Source organism: Rhipicephalus microplus, chromosome 7 (genome assembly GCF_043290135.1).
Source record: "Rhipicephalus microplus isolate Deutch F79 chromosome 7, USDA_Rmic, whole genome shotgun sequence".
Lineage (NCBI taxonomy): Eukaryota > Metazoa > Arthropoda > Arachnida > Ixodida > Ixodidae > Rhipicephalus > Rhipicephalus microplus.
The window spans coordinates 115,585,317-115,596,769 of NC_134706.1; the positions used below are offsets into that span (position 1 = coordinate 115,585,317).

Here is an 11,453-nt window from a genome sequence, read left to right on the forward strand (position 1 = left end):
TTTTGTTCACTCTTTCCACACGCTTGATTTGCAGTGAAAAATTTAGATACGGGGCAAAGTTTTTCTCCGGCGAATTTTTGACATTCTCCGACTGTGATAAAACTTTCAGCATAGGTTCTCCTTGGCCGTGCGATATTCTGTGCCAGAATATACAACCGCAAGTGATTTGGTTTTTTTAGAAAACAAACATTAAAATTGGTAGCAAGTTTCGGAATCACATTTGTGAACGGGGGCACCCAGCGTATGGGACGTATCTAGGCGTCTGGTCTCAGAGTTATTCATTTATATGAGCGGCGAAACTCCCCATAGAATCTGTTTATAAATAGCTAGACACGTTATTGACCGAGATGTTCGGAGTGAGCAGATGGTCGCGCCACCTGTTTATCAGCGCATCCATTGTTATACGTAGTATTTGTGTGTTGCTGCTTTCAGGTGGCGCGTCAGTAAGCTAAGCCCCCAAAAATTGGGCTAAGTGCGTATCCCAATTTTCGAACGCAGTTTTGTAACCGGTATAATCGAACCATTTTGGTTGGGTCTTTCTACCCCACCTCAACCAGCAGACGAATGCAGCGCTCACTTTCCTCTATAAGGTGACGACGACACGAAAACAGGTCAGTTTTATCATCGGAATAATGGGTTAGTTATCGTTGGCCTCCGGTCTCACAGCATTATAGCGCAACGAGGAGATCAATGTGGGACAAGTATGGATGAGACAAGTAATTTGCTTCACTTGCCGGCACGTTAAAATCAAAAGTCGATACTTCCGCGCTGACATAGCAGCTGCAGTAAGCGCTGAACTACTGATACTAAGTTCAGACCAGCTGTCGCAGCTCAATTCTACGTCGGATGGCATCGTCAACTTGCGTTTTGCACATTACAAGAAGCACGTGTGTAATGCTTACACTACGTCAGCCACGCTGGCATGCAGCCATGGTTCCGTGCTGCCATGATATTCCCACGCGGAGCAGCTCTCCTGTTCTGTCCTGGTTCATGGTTTATTACTCATTTAAAATTATTGACGAGTTCGTCGGCAAAATGAACAATCCTAGCGACAACAGGCCTGCCTAAACTATTGAAAAACGCCATTATCTCAATATAGTTGAAAATGCACCGGAGTTGCTCTATAACCGTTAAAACAAGTTTGCCGTGGCAAAATCGCTGGCAGAAACATCTTTAGTGGCGTGCTGTGTGTGCGGGCCTTCGTAGATGGCATAAAATTGCAATTGCTATTATTATCTACCAGCCTAAAGAGTTCGTTCTCTACATACTCGTACAATGGCATTATTTTTTCTTAGGCGAGAGAGTATGTGCATTTCAGAAACTGTTGAACCTATTATATTGCCACGGGGTGGTGACTACAAAATATGTGGCTGTCACCCTGGTTGAGATTAAACTATTGGGCTAAATGGTGCGATGAAATTCAACTCGGTGTACAAGCATAGCGCACTGTTTCCTGATAGCGGCAATAATTTTGATCAGCCTTCGGCAAAACAATTTCACTTTATACATACGTGACCTCATTTTCCAGCGTTATCATTGTTGTTCGCGTAAGCCAACGAATGTGCTTAGGCGAGTACGCGCAGTATACGCGTATTGAGGGTACTATAATAATAGATGTCACGTTTTTACTCCCGTTAACCACGACAAGATTCTCATAACTTCTTCGTGAGAATCTTGTCGTTAACCACGACAAGATTCTCACGAAGAAGTTATGGACCTTGGAACTTTCTAACTTCTGGGCTTCTTCAACGTGCATTGAAATTGAAGTACGTGATTGTCTAGCCTTTCGCCTGCATCTAAAATCAGCCGCTGCCGCCTAACTTTCGCATCACCCTAACAAAGCAATCTGAAACAATCCCATACTTTACGAACCATTGCGGTGGGGCTTGTGCCGGGCTTGGATAACTTTTTTTTCGGATATGCACTAACTACGTGACCTTAAGAGAAGAGGCGCAGTAAAGCGTGTGCCTTTTCTAGCGGGTGGCCGGCTTGAAACCACGATGTCACTATTATAATCATTTTCGTACACCGGTTGCAATATAGGCTTGTATCACGCATTATTAGTGCAATATTGCATTCTATAATGTGAAGCTTGTAAACAGGACGCGCGTGTTTGTAAAGCATGTGTTGCTTTCCCTACATTTCTATGCAGGGTAAGTTAATTCACTCTATTCGCAAGCAAAAGTGTGGCTCTGTAGTGGAACGCCCACTTGCCGCGCAAACGACTGAGTTAGACCAAAGTAAGACCTAGGATTTATTTATCTATTTGATTTCCATCGTTGCAGATTTCTCGGTCGCAAACAAAACAATTTTTCACTCACCACCAACAACCCCAACCGCAGAATTTCTTTAAAAGGCGGAATTTGAGCGGAGGGAGCTCTTTAACGCTACTGCAGTAAAAATAGGTGAGCTTAAATTGACAACTCAGTAACCATCCAAGACAAGCGCATTTTTCAGGAAACCATCAAGTATTCCATTTTTATTATAACAATTTGTGAGCATAGCTCTACTCGTACATAGGTAAAAATCTACAAAAGCAATGAACACTGCAAAATCTTTCTTTACAAAAACAGTGATAAAGTTAGAGTGAATAATATTAGAGGGCACTTTTCTGTAATAATGTTGCTCATTTTAATACAAGCACACTGCAGGCACGATTGACGACAAGTTGTTCGTAGAGGAGCAGTTTGACACCTTGAAACAATAACGTTTCGTTGTAGCGCACATCTGCTATCTTTTGTTCATCGATTTCTTGAAATCACAGGCTACTGGTAAACCTGTGATTTTTTAAAGACGCTGCTCGATATAGAAAGTAACAGGTAAGCAAGCAAGTGATAAAAACACATGTATTAAATGACCCTCCGTAGATATTACGAACACAGGATGCAAAACAAAAAGGGATGAAGCAGCGGACGATTACTCATCACAGCATGGTGAAGCGGAATTCTCGAGCACGTTTACTCGATTATGTCGTCAGCTTTATTTCGATCGTCCTCTTCTTGTCTTTGCAAAAGCCCTTCGGCAGGTGACTGACATCTGCCAAGAATGATAGGTGAGCATGATGCAGTGTATCAAGACTGCGCTTACATGAACAAGGCGGGACATGGACTTCGAGCATATCGAATCTCTTTCCGTTTGGATGTACCACGGTAACCGACCGAGACGAAGTCAACCACTGAGAACCTTCACGCAAAACATTGAAGTCGATCTCTAAACCTAAAAGCATGGCGTCTTGAGCAGCAATCTTTCGTACAGCGACCACAAAGTAGGTGTCTCTCATGTGCCACGTAGTCACTTCAGCAAACGTACAGTCTTCCAAGGCGCTTGAAAAGATTTCGTCAGCATTTTTAAGTGTCAGATTATAGGTGACACTAGGTATTTCTGCACCCACTTGAGAGTTAGCTGTTTGTACTTTAGTCAAATGACGCAGCCTATCGCGACTAGGAAGCGTGGGCTCACAACGAGCAATTACTGCACCATGATCGAATTGCCGCATGTTCTGACGCAACTCTTCAAGAGTGCCGAGCGTTACATCGGCGTATTGCTCAAGCTTTCTAAGAATGACTGCCTTCTCCGAAGACGGTGACAGGGCTGACGTCGCGGCATTATCATGCTCGAAACTTGCTCCCTTTATCTGTTTTCGAAAAGCTTCAGATACCGCCGAGGTTACGACCTCGGTCACGACATTACTAACAGTAAGGGCAGACTTCCTTTGCCCGTCATTGAGTTCCCTTATTAAAATTTGATGGTACGCGACATCTTTAGCAAGCTGAGTCATTTGGTCCTGAAGTGCAGCCAGCTGAGCGTCTTGGTAAACGTCTATAGCAAGCGTCTTCTCGTGTTCCTCATTGACGCTGCAGTCTGGAGAAGCCACTGGAGTAGTTTGCGACGCTGAGGGCTCCGTCTCGACACACGAACGTTGGTAGCGGCACCCGTTCATTTTGTGTTCTACAGCGTAATTGCGCAAAAGGTAGTGGTTTCCTGTCCCGCAATACAGCACGTGGAAGGCGCAGTCGTTCTCAAAGTGCTGTAGAAGGTCTTCTAGGGGTCCCGTGAACTTGCAGCCCATTGATTCGTTCCAACAGTACACCTTAAAAAATATAAAACACAACGTTGGTTATCAGATCAAGTCGCTGAGTTTCAAGGCAACATGAATGGTCGGATTGGTCCTGATATTAAAATAAAAGATTAACTCATTGCCACAATAGTGGATTTTTTTTACAGGTGATTGCACAACATCATGAACAGTGACAGCTCGTTGTATATTGTAAATATTTTTAAGAACAGCATGAGTTTGTCTCAATTTTTCACATACATTTTTTAATTGGAAGGTGATGTAGTAACACAGACGCACGCTCGAGGCCAACGAAGAAATGCCCTTTATTCAGATAAAGCATGTGTTTAACTAGGCTTCCCTTTTACCCCGCGGTGGTGCTGCTGCAGCCGCTATGTTGGTGCGTTGGCACAACACAGGGAAATAAGTAAGAAGTGCTGATATTTGCATTACTAAAGCTCAGCTCTAGACAAGCAAAAACTATTACTCTGGCGGAGTGATCTTGCAGACTCAAAACAATCACTACATAGGCAAGAAGACAACTCAGTATATCTGGATAGGTGTCGATATGACCATGCGTGTTTACGTAACTATCGATTCAATAAACATATATATGCATTACGCCTCAGTTTTAGGATTCAGTGCCACTAGAATGGTAAACTCGTTTCCATATATATGGTGAACCGCTGATTATGTTTTGTTCGATATAGAATGTTATAAATGATATATAACATAGAATGATATAGAGAAACTAATGCCACGGGAGGAAAAGGACGCAGCCCGCGTTTTGCAGTGCGTTCTTTAAGCCAAAAAGACGCATGAACAGAAAACAGACTAGATGAGCGGAAATCAACAACTGTCACAGCTCGACACCTAAAGCGCCCTTCACTACACAAAAAAAAGAGTCACGAAATGATCGCACAAGTATACATAGAGACGAGTACTGAAAACTGTAGCGTTTGTTACTTCTTTTTGTGAGAGTGGCTCGCTACTTTCCCCAAACGCGGCCACTGCACCACATGAAACGACCTTTCTGCTTTCCATAACTTCAACTTAAACCTGCGGTGAAAGCAGATGACATGCAAGCCACCCACATACGGGAATAGTTATATGCGCGGACGATCGACCGCACCATGTTGAGGTGCGTGGGCATCGGAATGGGTGGGGCGATGACCCTTAAAGCTCGTCTAACGCACTCTTTGCGCTATTTCGCTTCTGATAATAACACGCCGAAGCCACCAAGCTCCGAGTTCTGCCAATGACAAATGGTGTTCTTAAATGGCTCGCTGTCACTGAGTTAAGGAACGCATTCATTGCAGCCGAGCCCATTCACACTGCGAAGTGAGCTCATTTCGACTGAATATTCTCACCGCCTAAAGCACTCCGAATTTCAATCGGCGGCGGCCAGGTCTACCGAAAGGGCCCTATGCTCGCTGATTGCTCTCGAACCGATGTTTGTGGCGTAGGAGCGCCAGTCGAGGAATTTGAGTAAATGGTGGCCAAGTCCGACACGCTCGTCATGTCAAAGTCTAGCAAAGTGCACTTAGCATATATCCTCATTAAATTGGGGCGCAACCGCACCGTCCTATTTGACAAACGCCACACCAGTCAGACAGCTTGCGAAAGCACGACTTGTGGAATAAAGTAGGAAACGAGCCCCGATAGACCCGTTAGTAAGAGTTGCCTCTGCCTCGGTCACTTCACTCCTCAAAGGGCGAGCCCCTTGCGATGTAGTTGCCTTTCCCTTCCAAGTTGCGAGGAACATTCCAATGCGCAAAACTAAGATACAACTATTCACGCTAGCACTAAGTTTTGAGCTGCCGACAACATCCGCGGAACCACGCATTCATCCCGCCTTCGACCCGTGGTTCATTGTTCACTCGGCAGATAGCTATCCGGCGCTGCGGTGTGCGTCCCGGCGAACGACGCTGCGTTTTGGTGACAGAAGAATTTCGGTCGCTGTAGGAAGCGAATGCTTCAGTGTTAACTAGGGTTTGGTGTAGAGTCCTGGCCATGGTAGTGCAATTGCAGTGTCATCGTTCAGGTTTTCGCTCTAGATATTACGCCTACCGTGACATCTATGTCTAGCGTGTTTAAAATGTAGGTTGTGATGCTGCTTTGATCTGTAGTGAAAATGGGTCCGTGAGGCACCCAGAAGTACGGAGAAAAGCAGTAGTTCCTTGCCAATTTTACTTCAATTTCTTCAAAGTCCTCATCCTCGTAACCTGGCCACTAATGCGCTTTGCTGCTTTTATAGTTGTTATTTTGATTCAACATAAACGGCGCAGCGCATTATTGATGAGCGTCTATGTAATCCGCCTCACAATTTTCCATTTGTCACGCATCGTTAGACCGTTCACTCTTGATATCATTTTCAAGGCAAGTGTAATAGCAGCTGCTTAGATATAAAGCAGCTGTTTTTTAACGTATTTGACGGTACAGCAACAAACAAAAATGTATGCACATACTGTGGAAGTACACAAAAGCAGGAAAAACGTAGGTGTAGTCAACGTAGCGTAGCCGGACCCTCAAACATTTTTCATAATTCCGTATAAACACATTGGACCCATAGACCAATCCCAAAGAGACAGTTACAGGTCATTTGGAGCCCTTCGTGTAAACTGTGCAATTTATTACAATAATTTACGCAGAGAGCTCAAACACGTTTTCAACCGTCCATTCACAGAGCGACATGCTCTGCGCAGTTGGCGTCACCGTGGCTGCTGATCTGATTGGCTGCGGAACACGCGACACAGGCCCGTGAAGGCCGACCTTAGCCCCAAGCTCCCGAAGGAAGCCTAAATTGTATGTGCGTTTAACGTTCCAGCGCCACCACACGATTATGAGAGACGCCGTAGGGCTCCGGAACTTTCAACCACCTGGGGTTTTTAACATGCACCCAAATCTGTGCGAATGGGCCTACAGCATTTTCGCCATCTTCGAAAATGCAGCCACTACACCCGGGGATTGATACCGTGACATACAGGTCAGTAGCAGAGTGGTTTAGCCACTAGACCACCGTGGCGGGGTCGAAAGAAGAGTTTATGTAGTTGAGGGTGAAACTACGAGCGGAGGAGCAGGGTAGCTATTCATTACTCTTAGATCTATTAGTAACGGGAACTTCCATTGAATTTTGGTGTCAATGAGTTGCTCCAGTAGTGTTCTAGTCAGAACAGAATGTAAAAAAATTTGTTTTCGGACACCCTTTAACCAGTTCACTGTCCTAATGTGTTCTACAATGCAAGTGCTAAGCGTTAGGAATTTTGTGTGCAGTGAGAGACCAACGATACTGGAAACGGAAGGGACGCAGAAGAGCACCGACTCCGAAATCGGACAGAGTTCACATATCTTCTCTGCACATGTGCCATTAGGTGATGCACTTCATAACCTTTTTTCATATTCGTACTTAGAATTTCCGCGCAAGGTTGATACGCTTCTTTTATATGATATTTGTTGTTTTTTGTATTCTTTTCACACGCGAGGCAGTGCTCGCCTGTGTCCCGTCTCCCGTCTTGGTCGACCTCACCCTGTACCCGCAAATGCTGCTATACCTACTAGATCCACTTTCAATACTATTCAAAGCGCGCCCTTAGTGCAACGCTGGCGTCTTTTAGGGTGGTTTTACTGGTTCCGTCGCATGCCTAATACGTCTACAAGCATTCATGTTCACCACTCGCTCTGTTGGTATCTGCCTTGAAGAGTACGGAACGACTGAGTTCAGCGTTTTTCGCTGGGGACTTCACAGAGCCGCTATCGCTACTCGGCCGGCCATGCGGCGCAGGCGAGATAGTTGTCTCTAAGGTTGTCCCATTATATGCCGCGGGTATGAAGGTTTTTAAAAGAATAAGGCGTATCTTGAGATACTTCAATAAATAAATGTTTCTTTGGCTTTCTGTTGCTTTGTCTGTCGCACGATTCAACCACCCAGGGAAAGTTCTGCTGTCTGCGTTCATACTTTTGAACATTTCAAATCAAAGTATCACGCAGTTTTTAGGTAAACACAAATACATAAGTATCAGGCAGTGCTTGTATTCATTTCTAAAATGTATTTATATATAACTGTAAAGGCAGCAGTACTTAACGCTGCGCCGATGATGTGACGATATGAACGAAATTTTGGGTGTCTCCTACGCTTCGCTAAAACAATACGGCGCTGCCACCTACCAGTGGCCATTTGCTCTAGAAAAACTTTCGTTTCTTCAAATTACTGCCACATGACGTCCATAGCTCATGGAGCGTCTCCAAATTATCAGGGAAGGTGACTATCATCATCTTTGCCATACAAACACGCAGTTGCACGGACGCGTTTTAAACATTATTGCCCTGTTGGCGTGTCTTCTATCTCGAGTCAAGTCCAGAGCTGCACCCGCTATTTTCTCAAGATCAGCAGTTCATGACCCAATCGGTGGTTTGTCTAGCTCGCTATCCTTGGCCTGAATCTTGTCTCTCAAAGGCAAACGAGGTGTTGTACTCTATTTCAATGCCTATTCCTTATCCTCAATATGCAACACTTGTTATTCATCTTTTCAAGCTCTCCTCATAACAACAAAACGAAACACGTAAAGGACTTACGTCATCGCCAGACACACCCGACATTGAGAGAATTAAAGCCTTCGTCAATATGAGAGTTTTTGTTTTTATACGAGAGCTCTCTGCATAAATGAAGATGTATTCTGACTTTTCCCACATTTTACAGAAAAAGTGTTTTGTTGCACATGACAACTGAAGCACCAAAAGCTAGCTAAACTATTTAGGTTATCTTTAATATATTGTACGCTAGTACGCAAGAACTAATTGCTCTAAGCTAGCCCAATCGTTTTGAAAGAACACATTCATATACCGTTGATATATATATGCAAGTCATCACTCAAAATTAGGACACAATTATGCATGCGTGAAAGCAAATCTTCTGCAGTCATCATTCTGCGGTGGTGTGTGAAAGTTAAGATTTAATGTGTTTCATTAGCAACAAATTAACACAAATATTTCAACAGACAATTACATAAGTCCTAACAACCTTGCGAAATCAGCAATCCTAACCCTGAGTAGTTTCAGCCAGTGCAATATCATTAAAACAAAACTGAGTTCGCTTGAGTTTGGCGTTCTAGAGTACAACGTGATTACGTTGTCAGGCCCCATGCCCATCGCTCTTGTCAGAGCCGCAGTGAAATAAATGTTCGCTCATGCTTTTGAAGCAATATTGCGATTTATTGGGTCGTTTTAGATTAACATTTGCAGGTGTTGCGGGCGTTGCTTCAGTTGCGGGAGCTATGCGAGTTTTAGAATAGTGTTCGCCCCCCCCCCCCCCCCCTAGAGAAAAATCTACAGACTTTCGCCCCGACCGCAAACCTTAATGCACAGAAGCTACACACATCACTTCGCTTTGGATTTTCTGCGAGAAGAAGGGGGGGGGGGCGCAAACGCGAATGGGGCCGCGATCGCACCTCAGGGGCCCGCAGTGCGCTATTCGAAAACTCCCTACTATGTCCGAACGTTTTGCAGTGAGTGGCCCTTTAAAACAAGCACTTGTTTGGAATCATCTTGTTTAGATGCTTTTCATAGACCTACGCACCTATCACGCAATACTTTACATTATTTCAGGTTATTCCGTGCACGTCATGGCATTGATACGGCATCTTTTTCTATATCTAGTTATTCTTAAGTAATAGAATTACTGTCTGGTTCAAGATCTGCTTGCGACGCAAACAGCCTGGGTTGAATCCTCACTCATAATCGAGTCTTTCAAGTTATTTTGGTGGCATTTCTGAAGGTTTCTGGTCACGGACAAGACTAGTTTTCGGTCACAATCAACGACACCAACGCTAGTGAACGAGCTGATGGCCACCCACTAAACTGTAAGCACACCTGCATGATAGAATTTCTTAGCGTCGTTTAAGACTATTTTCAATTTCTTGTGCACCACTGCTTTCTGGTATAATTAGCTCAATGATTACATTTTGGATGGTTCTTGGCAGGAAGAATAGCGCTTGTTAATCTGCATATAAGGTTTCAACAAAACGGTATGTGTATATCTCCTTGGTTTCCGTTGCCATGAGATCGAATGTTTCTTACAGTAGATGTTGTTTAATTTAGGGAAAAGGAGGGAAATGAACGTTAATGTCATAAGCCTTCCGCAGAGTTAAGTGCAGTATGCGTATCGGGGATAGAAGGGCACTATTGTACCGTACGCGAATCAAGGTTGCTCCTCGGAGTAGAATAATTTCTAGTCCCCGAAACCACCTTGGCAACTGAGGGTGAAAAAGTTATGCTGGTGCACGAAAGCTTTATCCTAACATGACTTAAACTTTGTTAATTTTGGCTGACTGGGCACCGGCTCTTTTTCATTGTGTAGCGGCAGGGTATGGCCACGTGAGCATGTATTTAGTAGGAGAAGTTTGATTGATATGTGGGGTTTAATGTTCCGAAACCACCATATGACTATGGAAGATGTCGTAGTGGGGGCTCCAGAAATTAGGACCTCCTAGGGTTTTTTAACGTGCACCCGAATGTGAGCACAGGGTCATACAGCACACCCTCCTCCATCGGAAACGCAGCCGCCGCAGCCGGAATTCAATCCCGCAGCCTGAGCGTCAGCAGCCCAGTACCTTAGCCACTAGACCACCATGGCCGGGTACTAGAAGTCAATGAAGGAATATACTGAAAGCAGTTGCGAATAATTGCTGCCATTAAAAACCGTAAAACAACCTAAGAAAAAGTGTTACGAAACGTTCACTTTTCCAGCTGAAAGAACTCCGCTCATGCCCCTCAGTATGCCTCATTGAGGCTAAATTAAAACAGGTGGCTTACAGAGGTGGGGAATTTTACTCACTTTTACGCGGTTCACTTTCTTGGCAGCGAAGTTAATGGGTGTGCACTCCACCGCCGTGAATGTCTTCTGATCCTCGGGGCACTTCCCACTGCCAGACTGGGAGACGCACGCAAAGCAGTATTCGCGCAAAACGTGCGAACATGGCAGTTTCAGTGTCTTCTTGGGAATGATTGCGCAAGCGCTGCACACGCGCACGTCAGACACCTCGTCGTTCAGAAACGTTGGCCTCCAGTTCACGCCGGTGACTGGGAGGCCGCTAAAGCGGTGTGGTCTTCTTTCCATTTGGAGCACGAAAGCGTTTCAGCGACGAGCTTAAGGCCACAGAAGAGGCGAGTGACGATCCGTTAAGGTTCGATAAAGCTTGACAAAGGTGATTTCAAACTTGTGGCGTACGCAAGAAATACCTACGTTAAGGTTCGCCTATTTATTACGTTGATAAACGGAATGCGGGCTAGAACAATCATGTTCAGCTGCTTCTCAGTGCCACGTCACATGGTAGTGCTGGAGCCAAAAACTGATCCAAAATGGAGAGCATTTGTCTGCTAAAAACTATCTTAAAACCCGACTGAC

At 44.7% G+C, this 11,453-nt stretch overlaps 1 protein-coding gene across 1 annotated transcript; it reads right to left on the reverse strand.

Annotated features, from left to right (window-relative positions):
* Window positions 1-2,447: 2,447 nt before the first annotated feature.
* Window positions 2,448-11,221, reverse strand: LOC142767048 (uncharacterized). The gene is made up of 2 exons (XM_075868271.1): window positions 10,884-11,221; window positions 2,448-4,090 (listed from the first exon to the last, which is right to left on the reverse strand). The coding sequence occupies exons 1-2, from the start codon at window positions 11,163-11,165 to the stop codon at window positions 2,966-2,968; spliced, it is 1,407 nt and encodes a 468-aa protein (XP_075724386.1). The 5' UTR covers window positions 11,166-11,221; the 3' UTR covers window positions 2,448-2,965.
* Between the last annotated feature and the right edge of the window lie 232 nt (window positions 11,222-11,453).

Excerpts from the sequence above, each read along its gene's own strand:
- LOC142767048 (XM_075868271.1), bottom strand. The coding sequence starts at position 11,165 with ATGGAAAGAAGACCACACCGCTTTAGCGGCCTCCCAGTCACCGGCGTG. Across the intron at positions 4,091-10,883 it reads AGAAAGTGAACCGCGTAAAA|GTGTACTGTTGGAACGAATC; the intron begins GTGAGTAAAATT and ends ATATTTTTTAAG.